This window comes from Myxocyprinus asiaticus, chromosome 21 (genome assembly GCF_019703515.2).
Source record: "Myxocyprinus asiaticus isolate MX2 ecotype Aquarium Trade chromosome 21, UBuf_Myxa_2, whole genome shotgun sequence".
Classification (NCBI taxonomy): domain Eukaryota; kingdom Metazoa; phylum Chordata; class Actinopteri; order Cypriniformes; family Catostomidae; genus Myxocyprinus; species Myxocyprinus asiaticus.
This window is the reverse complement of record NC_059364.1, coordinates 26,328,638-26,351,305: the sequence shown is the minus strand read 5'-3', so window position 1 is coordinate 26,351,305 and position 22,668 is coordinate 26,328,638. Positions and strand designations below refer to the sequence as shown.

Genomic DNA, 22,668 nt, shown 5'->3' with positions numbered 1-22,668 from the left:
TAATGCTTTATTAACATTTTCAAACAAAGCATTCAAAGATATAAAGACAATGCACTAAAATATCACCTATTCAAGTAAGATTAAACGTTTCTCAAACTCTTAAGTGGGAGTTTGAAAAACAACCCCCACATAGGTTGCATATTCATTGCAATGGGCATTAAATCTCTTAAACTCTCATCCACAATATTAATCTGCCGGTAAACTGTGGCTATCCGCTTTGTTACAACAGTCGTGAAGCTGGGTTCATGATTCGCATCGGCGTCAACACATTCACGAACTCACCATTAAAAGCGCTTGCAAACAAAAACGTCTCATTCTGCGTTTTGGTGATAGTTAAGGTTTGGTGTGCTTCTGTGGTAATTAAAACGTGACTTACATATGCTGAAAAATACTTGATTTCTATTACAAGTCCCATCTGTGTTTGTTTTGTATATCAAATAGTGTTAAGACATCCTTTCTCCATCATTTTATCACTGACAGGGAAGCTCTGTCAGAGATTCCTTTATTTATCTTTTTTTTTTCTCCCCAATTTGGAATGCCCAATGCGCTCTAAGTCCTCATGGTGGCGGAGGACAAATCTCAGTTGCCTCCGCATCTGAGACCGTGAATCTGTGCATCTTATCATGTGGCTTGTTGAGCGCGTTACCGCGGAGACGTAGCGCGTGTGGAGGCCCACACTATTCTCCGCGGCATCCACGCGCAACTCACCACGTGCCCCACTGAGATCGATTAAGAAAAATGAACGCGTTAAACTTTTTGAATTAATCGCATGCGTTTACGCATTAATTCTGACAGCGCTAATAAAAATATTTTATTTTAAATATTTTTATTGTGAAAAGCACTATACAAATACATTTGTAAAAGTTTACAATAAAGCTATAAATATTGTTTCAAAGCAGCTTTACAGAGAATAGTGAATTACAACCCTTATTAAAAATAAAACATTATAATATATATAATTATATGCCAATTTATTTTTTACTGTTTTTTTTCTCTATGGCTGTCAATACAATAAAATAGTCGTGATTAACCTAAGGAGTTCTGAATGAAACTGTAATAATGTCAAAAAATGTCAACATTTTTACCCCTTTTTTTTTCTTTTTTTTTTTTTTTTTTTTTATCTGAGATTTTTTTGGGCACCCCCTTTTGGCCCCCTGGGGGTGCCTGGACTCCAGTTTGAAAACCCCTGATTTAAACTACTCTACAGCTCAAATAATACATGAGTTTTAACAGAAGAATTAATGTAAGTGCTTTTTAATAATAAGCTTCACATTTCTGCCTTTCAGATCTCCAAAAATTGGCCCCATTCACTTCCATTGTAAGTGCCTCACTGTGACCTCGATTTTTGCTTTTTATTTTATTTTATTTTTTTAAAGAAAATGAGGGACAGGGGGCCTGGGTAGCTCAGCAAATATTGAAGCTGACTACCACCCCTGGAGTCGCGAGTTCGAATCCAGGGCGTGCTGAGTGACTCCAACCAGGTCTCCTAAGCAACCAAATTGGCCCGGTTGCTAGAGAGGGTAGAGTCACATGGGGTAACCTCCTCATGGTCACTGTAATGTGTGGTTCTCGCTCTCGGTGGGGCGCGTGGTGAGTTGTGCATGTATGCTGCGGGCCTCCACACATGCTATGTCTCCGCGGTAACGCGTGCAACAAGCCACGTGATAAGATGCGCAGATTGACGGTCTCGGATGTGGAAGCAACTGAGATTCGTCCTCTGCCACCCGGATTGAGGCGAGTCACTACACCACCACGAGGACTTAGAGCGCATTGGGAATTGGGCATTCCAAATTGGGGAGAAAAAATTTGATCCCATCCCACTTGTTTATGTGCCGAGACTAAATAGGTTTATTTAGAAATTATTTTTTGTGGAAATCAACATTATGCCACAAATGCTGTCGATTGAGCTAAACTTGTATTGAACCTGGAATATTCCTTTAATTCTTCAACGCTGATTTCTATCTAACTAGAAAGACTAAAAGCTTGGCCATTGCAGTACAACTTTGACTTTAAATGAATTAATGGTGTTAATATAACAGTTAGATAGCAGTTCAGTCATTTAGTCAGGCTCTTTTTTTTTTTTTATGCCACTAAAACTTCTGCCCACCAAAGTCCCTGTGCTGTGCATGTGTAGAGTTGCAGATTTGTGTGGTGAGTGTGTAGCGAGTGTTGTGGGGGGTTGGGGTCATAGAGTATAGCAGAGGGTTGTAAGAAGAGCTTTGTCTTGTGCAGGTCACTGCCTCAGAGTAGAGGATTGTGTGGTTAAAAAAAAAACATTTGCTCAATCTGCATAATGCTGCTGATCTTGCACAGCCCAGTTTGAGACACCAAATCCCCTTGGTTTTTTATCCGGATCAGTTCTAAATGTAAATCGGAGGTATTTCACGTGCCCAGAGCCCGTTTTCTTGCCGCTGGAACTGAGAGAATGCGATCACTCAGATGTGGCTGTTTATGTAGCACACTGTGAGCTGGGTGTCTTTGTTCTCTCGTTTTCGGGCAGTAGGGTTTGGAGCAGTGGCACGGTAGACCTTGCATGAGAGGCTGTTTCACCTATTCACTGGCTAACAAAAGACAAAGCTGTCTAGCAGCTTATGTTAACTCTTCCTCTATTGGTCACCATGGTGTAGTCAGCCAAATCTGGCTATGAGTGTACCACCTGATTCATTGGGATCTATCACACACTCAATAACATTTAATTGTTGCTGAGCAGCAGTTTGTTGGTAGTAGCGTACCTTTAATGAGTCACATGTCTCCAGTGTGGTTTTTGTCTCTGACTCCCACTGTCTGTGTAACGTATTATTTTATCATCTTGTGGTCTGTTTAATCCATCACCAAGGTAGTTTTCTGTCTCATCTTTTTGAAACTGGCTGTTGATTATATGAGTGTCTGATAATGGTGTAGAGTTGTTCTAGTATTTAATAGGGATGCTCTGATCAGGATTTCTACAGCCGATACCGATCATTGATCTGCTTGTCACCTGATCGACCGATACCGATCCCAATACCAGTACCAATAATTTCACCTTTTCTCATTTTTCAGGTTTCTGTTATAATTGGCTATATGTAAGCTTTCTGCACACTGTCAATATTAATTGAATTTCCCTCTTCCCAGTAATATTACTTTGCCCAGTTTTTGCTGACAAAAAAAGTTTAAAAGGCTTATTAAAAGTGCTTAGTAAAGGCTAACAAAATATTATCTATATTAAGATAGATAGGACTATAAAAAAGTGTCAAACTGAAGGCAAACTGATAACCCATAGGTGCAATTAAACAATGTGACATTTCTGGTTATTGATTCATTGTCATTGTTTCATAATATATTATTATTCCTCATTTCTATTTTATTTTTGCGTTATATGTAACATTATATCATGGTATCTTAATATTGTATAAATAATTATTACATTTATGAATTTCTTCCCTACCTTTTCATTTAGTTGGATGATTATATTAATAGTTTTTCACTTGATGCTGTTTGAACTTTAATGAGAGGTACTCGCGCTTTTTCATGAGGGCAAGAGATGAAAGGAAAGCGGACACGGAGTGCATGTTTCTGGACTCTACAGGTGTTACTATTGTTAATGTCGTTTAATCGGGAGATATTTAATGAAGATGTTTGAATTACACCACATCTTGTAACTCGAGTTATTACTGAGATTACTATGACCGGCGGAGACTGAGAAGCTGCTGCCATAAACAATAATAAGGACCGTTTCACAGCTCGCGCTGTTTTCCCTTTGCCTTGTCACGTGTGAAAAACCACATTAACAGTACAGTACACAAACTTTTCATATTAGCCATACATCTCCCACTACATCGTTCTTAACTGCTGAATCAAGTTTGTTGTCTTACAACAGTATGCCAGTATTCCACACACTCAAGTCTGTTTGAGTAAGGGATGTTGCCTTTATATGCTTTTTGAGCTTTCAAAGTTCTGGCCACCATTCACTGGCGTTGTATTGAAAAAAAAAAAAGATGCAATGAAAGTGAATCGCGAGTGACCGAGACGAACGCACTGCCGAACATTTCTGAACATGGAACAACATGAGGGTGAGCAAATTACAGAATTGCAATTTTGGGTGAACTATTTCATTTAAGGGGTATGATAGTGCACTGATGCCCAACTACATGCTCTGTCTCAGCGAATGTAATGTGAGATCTAGCTCTAAGGTGATGGAGTGCAGTGGACTACAGTGACATTGCCCCAAGCTATGTTATGATAATGTCCTCCTGATGTTGGTGTTCATTTCAGATGGAGCTTGGTAACATCTAATGAGATACGTATGTGTCAGTTTAGCCCTGCGGTTTATTACAGAAAAGAACGTTAGTTATATATGTCCGATAATAAATTCTCTCTCTTTCCTCCATTGAAAAAAAAAAAAAGGGATTTGTAGAGTTGGGAGCACTGTAACAACGGTCAGCCCATCCCTTGGGAGCAATCTTCCATTAGGGATTTATTTTCATCTCCTTGCTTCCCCTTGTGAGAACGAAAGCTGCGTCTAAAACCTGTGGCTAAATTCGCTTTAGGCACAAATATCCTGAAGTTGCTCTTGAAGGAGTGTTTTTCATAGCTTTTCATAGCTCGCAGCTTGGCAACTCTTATCATTGTCTGTAGGAAAGTGGTGTCCTGAATCCAGGACTCTGCAGGATACTGGAACCCCCATCTCTCACTGGACAGTGTTTAGTCCCTGTTGGCAGCTGTCCTGTTTTCTCTCTATTTAGCCATAAATGTATATGAACAGTCTGGCTTTGGAACAGAATAGGTTTTCTGAGGTCTTAAACATAGTTTTTCATTCTCATGCATTTTCTCTGCATCTGAAATTAATTGTTTGAACTGTTTTTTTTGTGTGCCTTTTGATGTCAAATAAACTCAGCAAAAAAACAAATCACCTCTCACTTTCAACTGCTATTATTTTCAGCAAACTTAACGTGTAAATATTTGTATGAACATAAAAAGATTCAACAACTAAGACATAAACTGAACAAGTTTCACAGACATGTGAAAATGTATGTAAATGTGTAGCTACTTTTCCACCATTGGGTCCAACGATTCTCGATGCGAAACCGTGCCGTTTCGTGCTGATCCAGGGCATATGGCATGGTTACGGGTTCCTTTTCCACTGTGGTGTGTGAATGTACATACCAAATACGTCAGTGGGCGATTGCGTGAGAGGTAACATTGGAGCAAGTGCGCTATGGAGGATAATTGCAAATTTAAGTTTTTAGGACTGCTTTTTTCCTCGTTTTTCTCTGCTAAAGTACAGGAAAGACACAGCCATGTCGCAAAAAGGGAAAAAGGTGAGAGGTTTACCATTATCTTCATTTGCTGAGAAGTTGTGCATGCCACTCGACATGTACACACAGGAAGGTAAAAGTTCCCAGACTTGCTAAAAAGGAAACTGTATTGACAAAATATAGGCTAATGCGAGTAATATAATTAAATATTATGAGTTTTAATGAGCTAGCAAACGTAATCTACCTCCCTGACCAAAAAGGTATGTAGAAAAAGTAATGTACTAGTTAAGCCATCATCATAAAATCATTAAGATTCACCAAAGACGCACTACCTTTTTAAAATAAAATTGTATTAACCTCACCATAGCGAACTTTGCCAGCTATCTAGAAACAAATGAGTTACCTTGTCTTTGGCAAATTGACAATCGTGGGTCGCCACGTATTGAAGCCATTGAACCACCACGGTTGAGCATGGTTAAAGAAATATTTCGGGTTCACTACAAGTTAAGTTCAATCGACAGCATTTGTGGCATAATGTTGATTACCAGAAAAAAAATAATATCGCCCCTCCTTCAAAAAAAGGAAAAAACAAGGTTGCAGTGATGCACTTAATGAAAGTGAATGGGGCCAATTTTTGGAGGGTTTAAAGGCAGAAATGTTAAGCTTATTACTTTAGAAAAGCACTAACATTCATTATTCTGTTAAAATTTATTTGAGTTGTATAGTGTTTAAATCATTGTTTTTATGGTTTAGTGTTTACATCATCATGGCAACGAAGTTACCTATAAAATCATGTTAACATGCATATTGTTTACGTCTTGTGGCTATACCTTTAAAACAGTGAGTTTTTAAATGTTTACGGATTGGCCCCATTCACACGAAAGCAATTGTTTTGTTTTTTTTGGTTGATCCAAAAAATCGATTTATTTGATCTTTATTTTAAACCTACTAATCTAGTTGCCTTTGAGTGATATTTCTGGTAAATCTGATTTCAGTTTAAGATTTTATTTGGGGCATTTGAATTTCTTCCATTGATTATTTTTCACTGTTGCTTTTCAATGTGGTTCAGCTGCAACAGCATAAGCACAAGCAAATACTCCGATTGCATTCCTTTCATAGATGGTCAAGTCATCCCACTGGTGGAGCTGTCAGCCAAGCAGGTGGCATTCCATATTCCATTTGAGGTGGTGGAAAAGGTCTATCCTCCTGTTCCTGAGCAGCTACAATTAAGAATCGCCTACTGGAGCTTCCCAGAGAATGAGGAGGACATCAGGTGAAACCTTACAGCATTTATAACAGCTTTGTGTGTGTAGGAAATACATTATCATCCTGTGGTTTTTAATACTTGTGTAGACTTTCATAGTGAGTGGAAGTGGACAACCTAGGGGGTTTATTACAGAAATATCTTGACTCTAGGATCCTGTTTTATCTGTGACTAGTAGCCATGTCGATTTCAGTTAGGATCAAATTCTATTCAATTTGTCAGAACTTAATATTGTATTAATTACCTTTTAAAGGAATATTCCAGGTTCAAAACCAGTTTAGCTCAATCGACAGTATTTGTGGCATAATGTTGATTACCACAAAAAATAATTTAGGCTCAGTGAGGCACTAACAATAGAATTGAATCTGGCCAATTTTTTCCTCTTGTGGCTATACTTTTGAAACGGTGAGTATTTTAACGTTTATGGATTGGCCCCATTCACTTCAATTGTAAGTATCTCACTGGAACCCAGATTTTTGCTTTTTTTGTTTTGTTTTGTTTTTTGTGGTAATTAACATTGTGCCACCAATGTTGTCGATTGAGCTTTACTTGTATTGAACCCGGAATATTCCTTAAAGCTTCATTTTGGAAGCTCAACATTGCTAGAGTACCATTTAAGTTTACAAAGTTACAAGATGACCTGTTGAATGCTTAAATTACTGCTCTTATTAATCCTTTTCTCCTCCCTGTCTTTTCAGATTATACTCATGTTTGGCTAATGGTAGCCCTGATGAGTTTCAGCGTGGTGAGCAGCTCTATAGGGTGAGAGCTGTGAAAGACCCTCTGCAGATAGGTGAGTAACCAAAGACTTCCAACACACAAAGCATTTACCATGACCAAACACGTACATCATCCAGTTATAAGTGCTGTGATTGACCTATCTGTAATGAAAGTCATCATCAGTTGTAAAATTGGATCCCAGGGGGCCTGGGTAGCTCAGTGAGTAAAGACGCTGACTACCACCCCTGGAGTCACAAGTTCAAATCCAGGGTGTGCTGAGTTACTCCAGCCAGGTCTCCTTAGCAACCAAATTGGCCCGGTTGCTAGGGAGGGTAGAGTAACATGGGGTAATGGTGGGGTGCGTGGTGAGAATAGTGTGCAGCCTCCACACCCAGTATGTCTGGGAATTGAGCATTCCAAATTGGGGAGAAAAAGGGGAGAAAAAAAACAAACAAATTGGATCCCACTTGTTTTTGTGCCGAGACTAAATAGTTTACCTACATAAGTCATCACTGTTAACTCATGCTTACTAATGTTTTGACTCATCTGACCCCTTAAGTGCTTGTCTTCGGCTCTGGTTTACTTTATACTTGTTCAATGCCAAGTCTTCAGATAGCTTGAGAAAAAATCAGAGACATTGTACGTAATGCTGAGTGTGTGTGTGAGTCTTTTGAACACAGGCTATGTGAATGAATGCTGTTGTTGGAGGCAGTGGGCCGTATAGTAGCAGAGGCACATCATGACGCAGCTGGCCTGAGCTTGATCCAGCCCGCGCACACATCCACACACCCTCCAGGATTCGTCCTGCATTTCCATTCACAGAGTGTTTATACTACCCTTTAGAGTCCAGCCAACTCTTTTAAAAGGCTACAACATCACTTTGAGCGGTGTCAGATTTGTGATATATCAGGCTTCTGATTAATTGGACAATTTGAGATTTGGCATCGAGACATCCTCCTGGTATCAATTCGAATATCTATCAATACGAAACTCTTAACATTTTCAGTTTTCTTGTAAATATTGTGTTAGTGTTAATTTCATTTCAGTCATTTTCTGTTTGTCTCATTTGTCACCTTGAAGTTGTTTTAAATGGATATCGGCCACCATGCTCTCTAGATATCGGCATTGGCCATCAAAACAAAACATATTGGTCATTCATTAATCAGGATATATATGATTTAGTGATTTGAGTTCATAAATATGATGTGCATCAACATAAAGCATTTCACCATGTGCTGTTCAAGTAGATCTTACCTTTCAATAAGGTTAAAATCCAAATTGTTTGTTTCTTAGAAGCAAACTTCATATTTTTGGTTGGATTTTAACCACATGAGTACTTAGTTACTCTGATTTATGTGGGTTTCACTCCCTGCTTGAGGTAGCAGATTTGTTTTAGAGGGGATTGTGGTCAATTTTATGATACTTAAGAGTTGTAAGAGTTCTAAATGGCCTGGCCAGTCAGTGGCCATCTACTAAAATGATCTCCTAACTGTCCCACAAGGCCAAATCAAACATACTCAATCACTCCACTACAGCTGAGACAGAAAACTTGACACAGAGCAGCTGCACCTAAAAAGGAAGTGCTTCCAAAGCTGTTCCCTTTGCACTTTAAACTATGAGAATGTAATGCTTAAAAGACTGTATGCTGTAAGGATCAGCCTGTACCTGACATGCCCAAAACTCCCTGTTTGTTGTTACAGAATTTTTAGTCTATTAAAAAAACTTTACCTACAGGTATTTCAGCATATGTTAAGTAGACTCATTCAATCACTTAATTGTTTATTTTGCATGTGAGCTGAATTCTAACTATACCACTCAGGAACATCAGGTTTACCGTCTATTTATTTTTTTTTGTTATTAAAATTTGTTTATTGATTCCAACACAGACAAAAATAAATTTAACCACAAGATTATGCATTCGGAATCAACTTATAACCCTTTACCCCAGTGCACAAATACAAAATAACATCATACTCGCATATAAACAGACACACAAATAGAATACAATAGTACATAAAAAAAGACAAAGTTCAACATATAGGAACAAAAAAAAACAATAATAATAATTGTCTCCCTCCACTGCCCCTCACTAGGACCATTCCAAATGAGACAAATAACTGCCCCATTTTCTGCCATAAATTGCCAGGTTCCCCAGCCGTCTGGAAGTCATCTCCTCAAAAGCTGCCACTTTACCCAACTCGGTGCACCACTCACGAAATTAGGGTGCATCAGTTGACTTCCATACCCTTAGGATTAGCTGTCTGCCAATCATCACGCTGGTTAGGACCCAGCATTTTAAGTATGTACTGGGCAGTACGCAGTCAGAGCCAAAGCTTCGGATTTAGACCAATTAACTCTGTATCCCGAAAATTTAGAAAAGGAATTGCTAATTAGTTTTACCATCTTTAAAGGTGTAGTTGACTCCAAAATGAACATTGTCATTATTTACCCTCATGTTGTTCCAAACCCATTTGTCTTTTGTGGAACACAAAAGATGTTAAGCTGAATGCATTGAAAAATTCAAATGAAAGTACATGGTGACTGAGGCTAACATTCTGAAAGAAAGACTGTCATATGGGTTTGTAATGACATGCGGGTGAGTATATAAAGAGTTTTCCTTTTTGTATAACTGTCCATTTATTCTGTCATTACATATAACTGATTACAACCCAGTGACATTTGCGGTCATGGTGTGCTTGTTGGCCCAGTCAGCTGTTCATACATTTAAGGAAGACACTGTTTTAGTACAAAGATTTTTTATTTATTTAACAGGATTTATTATGAAATTCTTTGGGTCTTTTATTTTAGATGGCTGACAGGAGACTGTAGGTCTGGAATCAAAGAGGAGCGGGGTGCCACAGAGAGGTAGACAAAGAAAAAAAGAGGCAGCGTAGTAAAATTGGCCTGAGGCGGCCCATTGAATTTGGAACTGCGGCTATAAGCTGAAACCACCCTCTGCACCCTCCTCTGCTCTTACTGGCCAGAGGAGCTCTGGCCGCTGTCCAGTTGGTAAAAGTTCTTGGCCAACCCCCACATGACTTTCCACAAGCATTTTTTCTCTATATTCTTCTTCTCTCAAATGTCTTTTATTTCCAGTATGTTCTGTGTACAGAGCAATACCTATTAAATCATTTAATCTTACAAAAGTCAGCCTTTTAAACAATAAGGTTCCCCCAAGATTTTAAAGAGCACCTCAGATCACGGAAAGACTTATTTGTGTAGGCTCCCATTTCTTTGATTAAACATGCAAACATACTGTAGACTGGTTTATTTTAAAAGGACATGGCTAGTAAAATGGACCTGTTGGCAGAACAATCTCTCTAAAAACAAAGCAAAAATGTAGTCCTATTAAGTGGCATTTTTACCACCATTAACTCTCCAAACCCCTAGGAAGTTTTTATTCTGAGTGTAAGGGGAGTGTGAACTGTTTTTGTGATGAAATGTGTAAACAGACTGACAGGCTTCTTTTGTTCTCTTTAACAGGTTTCCACCTCAGCGCCACAGTAGTGTCGCCTCAGGCTGGCCAATCAAAAGGAGCCTACAATGTGGCTGTAATGTTTGACCGCTGCCGCATCACTTCCTGCAGCTGTACGTGTGGAGCGGGAGCCAAATGGTGTGCCCACGTTGTCGCCCTCTGTCTCTTCAGAATTCACAATGTAAGGGATTTTGGATGAGAGAAATATTCTCCAATATTTATCTTTCCATATTTGCGCATGTAAACGTACTGAATGATAGCACTTCACGGTGGGTTTTTGCGTAGTTGAGCTACAATCTGTATGTCTGTCCATTTATTCATGACGCAATGCATTATTGAATATTTGAAGGAAGGACGTCAGCTAAGGAATTGTTGGGGCATGTATGTGCACAATGCTGAGGCCAAATGTGGTTTGATTAACCTGTATACATGGTGGACGAAGCTGAGCTACAATCGTATTATCTAGGTCTGTTAGTCCAACTTTGGCTGAAATCGTACAAGTCAGATTTTTGCAGAGTAAAGGGCTTGCATGACATTTTAAAAAGATGAAGTAATGTTTTAGTCTAACTGAAATCGAATTTATAAAACGCATGTAAATGTACTGATGGAAATGGCCACTGTGTTGATTCTGGGGAAAACTAGGAAGCTTAAAATAAATAAATAAATAAAAACACACATGGACAGAATCAAGTCAGAAGTAAATGAAACTCTTAGTATTATTGTAATAAAGTTTTAATATGTCTGTTGATGAACCAACACTGCAAACCCATTTGCATCACTGTTACAGATAGTCCCCTAAGGTTGAAAGTATGAAAGCATTTAAAAATGACTACTTCAGGCAATGATACTCACCATGTCTCAAAACAATATATACCCAAGCATTTTAATATGCACAACAGCCTGCCTCAGATGGACATATTTGTGGGGTAGATTTCACATACAGCACATGTGTGATCCATCTCTAGGGTTCAACTATCTGTGCAGAGTATCCGTGGGCGTGAGAGCACTGAGAAGCTTTTGATTAGGTTTGAAGCCTCCCTGTGGGTCAGGAGGGTGGAGGGAAGGATCTGCACTGTTGTGATACCACCCCCTCGTAGGAAGGCCTGCCTCAGTTAGATAGACCCGGCGGCACAGACAGTGGGTGGCATTTAGCATTTGCATGTAGGCTTTGTCTTCTGTTTGCTGTTAGGGGAAATTGTAACAAATGTATTTTGCATAAACTATGGTTTGGTCATCTGCACATGCGCCTACTGTTGACTGTACTAAAAGAGTATCACAAAACAGTTGTCATGCGCATGTGTTGGACACGCGTCCGTATGGACTCTTGGTCAAAAGAGTATACTTTGAAAGGCTGAGCACGAGACAGTAATCTATGCACTAGCCTGCATGCCAACCGCAAGGAAATAAAGCGAATTAAACTCACAGCACCTCCCGAGATGATCGGAGATAATTTTCAGCATTCTCATAGAAAACATTATTCTTGCAAACAGTTTTCAGAAGAATGAAACAGTTTTCACAAAAAGAGTGAAAACTCTTTACATGCGCTTGTTCCACAAGACAGGCTTGCGCTGCACGCCGACATGCGCTTGTTCCACGAGGCAGGCTCGTGCTGCACGCCTCTGAACAGCAAATCAGACACAAGCATTGATGGCTTTTGTTTAGTCTGTTCTTAAAAATATAATAGTGTGTTTCTTCAAACACGTCTTTGTGACTAACAGCATTTCTTTTCAGAGACATCTTACAGGTCGCCCGCCTGTTGCAGGTAGATGAGCAAAATTACCTGCGCAAGAAGTACATTTGGACGAGGAACTTGCGAACTGGTTTCAGCCTTGTCGCGGGTGGCGGGTGCTTTATCACACCCTGGCCACTGTTTAATATATTTGACGACTTCCCAGATCCATGGTTTTGTCATTTTCCGATATTGTCAATCATCATCTGTTCTCAGTCGACATCGGGATCTTTGTAAGACATCGTCGATATCCGATTACATCGTCATATCACCCAGCCCTAATTTAAAGCAGGGTTTTCACGGTCATGGAAAACCTGGAAATACCATGAAATTATTCAATTGTTTTTTCCAAACCTGGAAGAGTCATTAATAATAAATTTATAATAAACTGATAAAAGTTATGGGAATTTGTATAATGAATAAACATTTTTTTAATGCTCTGCTCTAAAACATTTAATTGGGTAGATATGTTTTCACCCAAAACATAGTGATATTTCATTTGTGAGTGGATCATTCTTTTGAGTAGTTTCTTTTTAATAAATCATCACACCAGTTTACAAATTGGAATGAGGCTTGAATGATTCATTAGTGTATCAGTTATAGGTTATAGTTGTCTCTTATCTTAAACAATCTCTTGGCAAATGGCTTTGAAAATGTATCATTAATCTTATTCGCCCACAATTACCGTCATTGTGCAGTAATGTTTATTGCAAAAGGTTCTTGTTTAATCTGCTATTGCAAGTAGAACACTGCTATAAGATTCTTTGTGACATTTATCAGCCAGACACAGGTATTTCAGTGTGCGTGCAGTAATTCATTGACACCTAAGATTTGGGTGTCTTCATATCTAGCTGTAGTATCACTTCATTCTGTGCTTTGTGTGCTGAGGCTGGTGTCTGAGTTGGTTACCTATCGTTCCCTTACATCAGCCTGAAGGTCAAATTTTTGGGGTTTGACATTTAGCTCACCTACTCAACAGTATCACAGAGTAAGTCAGAGTCACAAAATAAAATGCATTCCTGCCTCAGCACTACTACATTTTATTTTTTTAAATGGCCTAATCTATCCTAGTAGTATATGACAAAGATAGAGACCTGACACTGAACGTTGTGGAAACAAACTGAAACAGAAATTGATACAACTGGATTATGATATGTATTAGCTATATTATATATATATATATATATATATATATATATATATATATATATATATATATATATATATAATATAGTGTGTGTGTGTTTGTGTGTCAGTCATTAGACCTCTCTATCTGCATCTTTGCTGTGCCCTTTTAACTTTTTGAGTGGGCTTGTGTGGTTTGCACATCTAGTGAGCTGTGAGACTGTCCTCGCAGCTCAATTTGCATCAATGCATCCCACCAGCTTAATTGCGCTGGTCAAAACTGTTTTGACAACTTTCACTGAACTTGGCTGTAAACACTAGAAATGATCCTTCTCATTACCATAATGAACATAATGTCCCCAAAACTGCTTTGGAATAGTGTCAAGGGTGTCAAGTGTCATTACAGGGTAACTTTATTTAAATCAGAATGCTGTATTATAACATGTTTTAATGGCATAATGTGTATAATTTTGGCAGATGCACATTTGCCTTTTGCTTGAATTGACATGTATTAAAAGAACTTAAAGCCAAAACGCTTACAATTTCACAGTACCTAGATTTGGCTAGAAATGAACAGTGATAATGGTCAATTAGAATGCGTTTGGTGTGAAATGTCTGCAAATGGGTCATTTCTGATATTTAGGATGGCATTATGTGGAAGTGTTTCTTTCACGTCTAATCCAGTATATAGTATGTTTTACTGGGGTGTTGACCAGGAATCTTAAACTTTTCTGTCCTCCTTGTCCTCCCCAGTGTAGAACTCCAGGTCCATTCTTCATCCATTGTCCTTCCCATTCTCCGGCTATGTTAAAAATGGCATACTACCATAGTTCTTTTACTATTGCTGCAGTAAATTGTATGTATACTGTGCACAGTATGTGAATTTTCTGTATGATTAGGAATACCCACTTAACTGTCTAATCCTTCCATATCCACTTTGACGAAAGAACTGAAAGTAATATTAGCTGTGATCTCTTATATGACTGACTTCAAGACTTGGGGCGAATTCCAATCAAAAGTGATCATCCCTACAGCCTACTCTCTTCAAAGGGCAGAGCCCTTGATGTGGGCACTCCAAAGCGAGCATGGCATGAATGTATGAGGATACTCTTCGTTAACGGTCTTGTGAAAGGACATTCATGAAAAGATTCATTTTCTTTCATTTTGAATGACCCTTCGAGTTGCATTCCCTTCTGCAGTGCCCTTCAAGTAGGGCTGCAGCTAACGATTATTTTGATAATCGAGTAATCTAAAGATTATTAGAACGATTATTTGACCGGCGATTATTGCAACAATTAATCATTAGCTCTTAACTGATTATTTCAGCTTGTTCCCCGACTTAAAAGGTTGTATTAAACGTGCTTACTAACAATAAAGAGGACAAAATCATATTTTAAAAATACCTCTAAATGACATTCACTGAATTAAAGTAAAAAACAAAAAAAATTAAGTTTAATTCAGTAAAAATATTAACTGCAAAAAATCCTATATTATGATTCAATAAGTTGCGAGCCATCACGTTATAATCTAGCTGCATTAAGCATGCGCGCTCGGGATGAGCGTTCCCACGACAGCGTGCGCCTCAGCTGGGTGCAGTTTCAATCTCTCTCCCCTTTAGATCGGGACATTCACGCAACTCATAGAAGAGGCGCTGACCGCACAGAGAAATGCCAGTTTCGGAGTTTGTAGTTATTTACACGATCTGTTTCCGTATTATTTGAACTTTATTAAAGCTATAACGCATTAAATATAACTGCATTTAAGATGTAATGCCGGGGTGTTTCCTTTAAAGATGCTCGACAAGCAAGTTTTGCTTCAGTGCTTCTGTATTTACTTATTTTTGTATTTTGCATTATAATTCCCTCATACTTTGCGATCTACATCACCTGATGCTGTTTGGAAAGTTAAGATGCATCTCGACTGTGAGCTGTGTAATTCTTCCTCTCCTGAGTCAGGCGAGAGCGTGCGTCATCATTAGTTTAATGTGATCTCATGTTACATTATATGAGATCAAACGACTATTCCACAATGGAAATTTTTGTTGATGTCAATAACGTCGACTAATCGTTTCAGCCCTACTTTCGAGGTCACAAAAATGCAGTTTGGAAAATGGTCCTTACTATTCGATCAGACAGCTGAACATTCTTAAACAAGTTTGGATTAAAAATGCAAACTAAATGTTTTTATTTCCAAGATGATAACTGAACCCCACTCACTGAATTAAACATGTAATGTTATGAGGTCAAGTGCCAGCAATGTTGCATACTAGTGATTGAAATATTTCTCATGGAATAATGTCTACTGTTTCACTTAGTATTTTTAAGAAATAGTAAGCAATATGCATTATATACTGCACAGTATTCAGTAAGTTGGAAGGTAGTGTTCCAGTCCGAACATAGCCTTGGTCTCTCAGACATGGCCGAAACATTTCACTCTATACGCTCATGACACACGATAAGGGTTGTCCGGATTATACGTTTCACTATTAAAAGCAATACAAATTTCACAGTTAATTTTAACGTAAGAATTTAGATTCTAAGTTTAAAAACCCTGAAATGTTATATTTACACGTGACAAAAATATAATAAATAATATACACTCACTGAGCACTTTATTAGGAACACTATGGTCCTAATAAACTGCGCAACGTGGTCTTTTGCTCTTGTAGCCCATTCCCCACAACGACGTGTTGTGCATTCTGAGATGCTATTCTGCTCACTACAGTTGTACAGAGTGGTTATCCGAGTTACAGTTTCTGTCAGTTTGAACCAATCTGGCCATTCTCCATTAACCTCTCTCATCAAGAAGTTGTTGTGCATTCTGAGATGTTATTCTGCTCACTACAATTGTACAGAGGGGTTATCTGAGTTACCATAGCCTTTCTGTAAGCTCGAACCAGTCTGGCCATTCTCCAGTTACAGAAATACTCAAACTGGCCCGTCTGGCACCAACAGTAATGCCAAAGTTGAAATCACTGAGATCACATTTTTTCCCCATTCTGATGCTTGATGTGAACATTAACTGAAGCTCCTGACCCGTATCTGAATGATTTTATGCATTGCACTGCTGCCACATGATTGGCTGATTAGATAATGGCATGAATATGTTAGTGTACAGGCGTTATTAATAAAGTGCTCAGTGAGTGTACAGTTGTGCTCAAAAGTTTGCATACCCTTGGAGAATTGGTAATATATGTACCATTTTTAAAGAATACATGAGTGAGCAGGCAAAACACATTTCTTTTATTTCTTATGGGATTCATATTCAGCTGTAGGTTATAATAGAATGGCACAATCATGGCAACAAAGAAAAAAATGAAATGACCCCTGTTCAAAAGTCTGCATACCCTTAGTTCTTAATACTGTGTATTGCCCCCTTTAGCATCAATGACAGCATGCAGTCTTTTGTAATAGTTGTCTCAAATTCCCAAATTCTTGCAGGTGGTATAGCTGCCCATTGGTCTTGGCAAAATGCCTCCAGGTCATGCAAAGTCTTTGGTCATCTTGCATGAACCGCACGTTTGAGATGGCTCGATGATATTAAGGTCAGGAGACTGTGATGGCCACTCCAGAACCTTCACCTTTTTCTGCTGTAATAACTGGAGGGTCAACTTGGCCTTGTGCTTAGGGTCACTGTCGTGCTAGAAAGTCCAAGAGCGTCCCATGCGCAGCTTTCATGCAGAAGAATGCAAATTGTCCGCCACTATTTTCTGATAACATGCTGCATTCATCTTGCCATCAATTTTCACAAGATTTCCTGTGCCTTTAGAGCTCACACACCCCAAAACATCAGTGAGCCACCACCATGCTTCACAGTGGGGATGGTATTCTTTTCACTATAGGCCTTGTTGACCCCTCTCCAAACATAGCGCTTATGGTTGTGACCATAAAGCTCTATTTTGGTCTCGTCACTCCAAATTACAGTGTGCTAGAAGCTGTGAGGCGTGTCAAGGTGTTGTCGGGCATATCGTAACCGGGTTTTTTTGTGGCATCGGCGCAGTAAAGGCTTCTTTCTGGCAACTCGACCATGCAGCTCATTTTTGTTCAAGTATCGTCGTATTGTGCTCCTTGAAACAACCACACCATCTTTTTCCAGAGCAGCCTGTATTTCTCCTGAGGTTACCTGTGGGTTTTTCTTTGTATCCCGAACAATTCTTCTGGCAGTTGTGGCTGAAATATTTCCTAGTCTACCTGACCTTGGCTTGGTATCAAGAGATCCCTGAATTTTCCACTTCTTAATAAGAGATTGAACAGTACTGACTGGCATTTTCAAGGCTTTGGATATCTTTTTATATCCTTTTCCATCTTTATAAAGTTCCATTACCTTGTTATGCATGTCTTTTGACAGTTCTTTTCTGCTCCCCATGGCTCAGTATCTAGCCTGCTCAGTGCATCCACGTGAGAGCTAACAAACTCATTGACTATTTATACACCGACACTAATTGCAATTTTAAAAGCTACAGGTGTGGGAAATTGACCTTTTAATTGCCATTTAAATCTGTGTGTGTCACCTTGTGGGTCTGTAACAAGGCCAAACATTCAAGAGTATGTAAACTTTTTTGATCAGGGCCATTTGGGTGATTTCTGTTATCATTGATTTAAAAAGGAGCCAAACAACTATGTGATAATAAATGGCTTCATATGATCACTATCCTTAAATAAAAGTTTTTTTCTTTTTTTTTGCATGATCAGTCATATTTTCAAAATCAATGCCAAAATTTCTGCCAGGGTATGCAAACCTTTGAGCACAACTGTATATAAATATAGACTATAGAATAGTTTTTCGGTATAAGCTTAAATGTGAAAACTTCTTGTGTGTGGGTGTTTGCATGGTGCTTGGCCAGGTATCGTGGACTGAACGTGAACTTTCAATTCACATGAAACTGGGGTTACACACGAACTCCATTGTACATTTGTGTGTAGTTACTATCAGCGTTGTAAACTTTGAGAATTTGCGTCGTAAGTCATCCTCATCATTTAAAGCATTGCTTGTGTACAAATTCTTTGCATGCAACAATAAATTTCCGTTTTAATCGTTATCAGACTTTAAATCACCTGCTGTAAGCAACGTTCTATTTATTATGCATAGTTGACAGGTTAATTTGTGAGGTGTTGTAAAGAGTATTATTATTGAGTCTATTACCAGTTCTTTTATAGTGGGGTGTCTGACAGACAATGGATTGCTTTAATAAACTGTTGCAGAAGAAAAAAAACGTTTGGATGCCATGGACTACATGTTGCGCACCCACAATAATTGTACAGTTATGCACTTTTAAAGTGACTCCAAGCACTCTGGTTACATTGATGCGCACCATTCTGCACATAATCGATTTTGTGCCCTAAGTTTGGAGTGTCTTAATATATACCTCCTATTTATTTATTGTATATTTATCAGTTTTTCTATTATTGAGCTGCGCTTAGTGTCCATATACAGTATACCTTTGAAATGTATCTACTAACACGTTCAATTGTGATATGATATTACTTTTTTGCTTAAGTGATGTTGCGTTATAAGACAATTTGCAAGTAATTGTAAAACTGGTTAACCGCATTTTTTTTTTTTTTCTCAGACGGTAATCCAACCGTCAAAAACTCACACCGTGGCATCTCTACACACAACCCCCACAGAACACACTGGATTCTCTTTAATTGCCTCACTACTAGCTAAAGAGAGAATTGGCTGTGATCTGTTCAAAGCATGTCTGTCTGGAGCTTATATATTATGCGTGGGACATGTGCAAATGAGGGGGTTTCTGCCCATGCTGCAGGAGACTGAACCTGGAGGTGAAGACCAGGTGATGGCACTCTGGGAGAGGCACCTTAAGGCATCAAAGCCTCCAGAAACATTAGAAATGCACAGAATGTTTGTTAATGAGCAGTCTGCTCCAGGTTTACTATCTGCATTGAGTGAGTTGGAGTTAGAGCACTGAAGTTTGATGTTGGTTAATTATATCAGACATTGACTTCAATTATCAGTGACTCTTGGTTTGTGTTGTGCTATAGGCATCTGCGGTGTGTCTTCGAGCACCTGTCTCAGAGTCCCTGTCCAGATTACAGCGAGATCAACTTCAGAAGTTTGCACAATACCTCATTAGTGAACTCCCACAACAGGTGAGGCATGCATACTTTTTGTTGTCATAAATTTTAGAGATGTGCTCATTTCTCATGGCTTCTCTGAGCTCTAAAGTGTCTTTGCAAGGCTCTAAATAACAGTGATGAAGTGCACACAGTGGCCTCATTGTCCTTATAGGTGCAAAGCAGTTATTTGTTGCTGAATATGGGTAATGTTACCAGGGTTCCAAATGCTCTCTGAATTTTATCGGTCATTTAAGCCTTGGGGAGAGGGAGAGTAAGAAGTTTTTGACTTCTAAAATTTACTAGGTAGTTGATAAGAGTCCTCATTTCATTACCTTCTTACCCCTACAGGCACCGCTGAACACTTAAAATTGAAGGTGGATGAATTTCATCTCCTTTTCTTCTAGCCCTTTGTTGAGCTCAGAACAAAGACATTTGTTTCTGATGATTTGCCTTATGTGATGTTTGATTTATTTTGGGCTGTATTGTGATTCGCTGTTTTATATCGACAGATCTTGCCGACTGCTCAGCGTCTCTTGGATGAGCTCCTTTCCTCTCAGTCTACCGCTATTAACACAGTGTGTGGAGCCCCAGGTATGCACTGACCTACAAACCACTCTCATCTCATTCTTTGTCAAGGCATTAGGTTTGGAATGTTGTTACCTTGTCAAATGTAAATGTTTCTGGTTTCACAGATCCTACTGCTGGCCCTTCAGCCTCTGACCAGAGCACTTGGTATTTAGATGAGTCCACCCTCAGTGACAACATCAAGAAGACCCTGCACAAGTTCTGTGGTCCCTCACCTGTTGTGTTTAGGTAAAAGCAGTCAGACTGGTATTACCCTGTCAGCCTGTTACACTCTTTGATGCTGTTGTCATTCATACACTGCCATATTAATATAAAGTTATTTTAGGTATCACAGAAAAGCACTTCCGTTATGGATTGTGGTGCAAAAGCTTCATATGATTTCAATTAAGATTCCTTTACATATTTAGTGTTATTTTAGCAGCAACCGTTTAAATACCCCATTAAATAGCTTAACAAGCACAGATTTCTGCCCTGTGTTGACATATTTCAACTTATGGAGTACACTTGGATACAGATGGCTTCCAACCTACTGGACGTAGACTAAATGCCACAAAACACACATTTTGATTTAACGGGTCTTTATCCCATCACTGAGTCAACAAGACCGAACTAACTGTTATCTCGGTATGTCTCTTGTCATTCTTAGTGATGTAAACTCCATGTACCTGTCGTCCACTGAGCCTCCGGCGGCTGCAGAATGGGCTTGTCTGCTGAGGCCCCTGCGAGGAAGAGAGCCAGAGGGCATCTGGAACCTTCTGTCCATCGTCAGAGAGATGTTTAAGAGGAGAGACAGTAACGCTGCACCCCTGTTAGAGATCCTTACCGAACAGTGTCTAACCCACGAGCAGGTACACAATCTAACTCACACGCTTTACACCTAGGGTGAGAGTTTCTTGTGTGTAAAGAAATTGAATCATCCCTATGTGATTGTGAACACTTGCGTGTCAAAAACTGACACATTGCTGTCCACATTCAAATTATAGACAAACTCATGACATAATAGCCAAATAATTGCCAACACCCTAAATTTCGACCTTGCGGTAAAACATGTCCATTTAAGTTTTTATTTTTTTTAATCAACATCAATATTTAAGATTAAAATTATATGAATGTTTAAGAGTGTATATTTTAGGGTCAGTTTTTCACATAATTTCACTTCTTAATTGTTCACTTTAAATAGTCCAGCAGTGTGATAAATTAGTTTTTAAAAGTTCAAATATTCCATGTAGTCTCCATTATACTGCATGCATAATAGTTATGAAAGAATTGGCAAAATGCTTTTTAATGTAGATTTAGATGGAGTCTAGCATGTCACACCGCACACCATGCCAACTTCCCAACATTATTTTATGTTGACCCCATTCACTGTGCATTGACATCAGGCTGTTACTTGGTTATTCACTGGGTGTTGGACATCAGTTTATTTTATTTTTATACTGGCATAATAGTATGTAATATGTGCCATTTAACACGGTGGCAGATAGCTTTGCATTGTTAAATATAGCTGTTAAATAGTAGGTTTTTGAGCTAACATTTGTATTCATTTTTATGTTAGAATGCAAAACATTTAACATTTTATTTATAAAAAAAAAAACTTCCCGAACTTCTGTCGATGACTATCTCCTTTGCATTGGATTAGAGATGCATTTTAAACTAAGCATTTGGAAACTTTATTTATTTTACAGTGTCCTTGTTACACATATTACATGTATTAACTATAGTAATAACAGCCAGTTATTAGGGGTGTAACGGTACATGTATTTGTCCCGAACTGTCACGGTACTGACGTCACGGTTCGATGCATGCAGTCAGAGTCAGTCACAGGCGATCCACTCCAATCCAGAAGGGGGCGTGCACAGTAATGCAACACTGTTTGCTAACCGCCACAACAGGAAAAAGTGCAGAATAAAAAGAGACCATCTATGCACCAACCCAAAATAAGAATGGCTTCTCCTAATGCACAAGTTTTATTTTTCATTATTCTATTTATTTTGTACTTTTATAACACAAAAGATGCTACAGTTTTGTAGCTGATTGTGACCAAATACCTTTTGTTTTTTTTATCAACCCTACAAAAAAATATGCATTCTGTTTACTGCTTAGTGCTTAATTTAATACACTAAAGGAGGCTGTACTGTACCAACTACCTCAGGTGGAACAAACTGTAATTTGCACTACTGTTTGTTCAAAATAAATGAAAAGAACCCTAGCATTTGGGATTTGTTGCTTTTTCCTGTTGTACCAAACTCGTATCGTACCGTGACTGTGTACCATTACACCCCTACCAGTTATGCATAATTACAAGCAAATAATCCTAAACCAAACCCTTACCTTAAACCTAAACCTATAGTAAGTACATGTTAATAAGTAATAATCAGTAATTACTTGTGTAATTACACTGTAACAAGGACACTGAAAAATAAAGTGTAACCAAGCATTGAAATAATTGTTAATGCTCT

The 22,668-nt window shown here is 38.7% G+C and overlaps 1 protein-coding gene across 2 annotated transcripts in view; it reads left to right on the top strand.

Annotated features, from left to right (window-relative positions):
• The window catches only part of zswim8 (zinc finger, SWIM-type containing 8), a 62,956-nt gene that overhangs the window by 2,893 nt on the left and 37,395 nt on the right, over positions 1–22,668 (top strand). For both annotated transcript variants that reach the window (XM_051648890.1, XM_051648888.1), the window contains exons 2-8: positions 6,354–6,507; positions 7,197–7,291; positions 10,702–10,874; positions 19,550–19,657; positions 20,134–20,215; positions 20,317–20,437; positions 20,856–21,057. In XM_051648890.1, the coding sequence (XP_051504850.1) occupies positions 6,354–6,507; positions 7,197–7,291; positions 10,702–10,874; positions 19,550–19,657; positions 20,134–20,215; positions 20,317–20,437; positions 20,856–21,057 (935 nt within the window). The remainder of the gene's footprint in view (positions 1–6,353; positions 6,508–7,196; positions 7,292–10,701; positions 10,875–19,549; positions 19,658–20,133; positions 20,216–20,316; positions 20,438–20,855; positions 21,058–22,668) is intronic.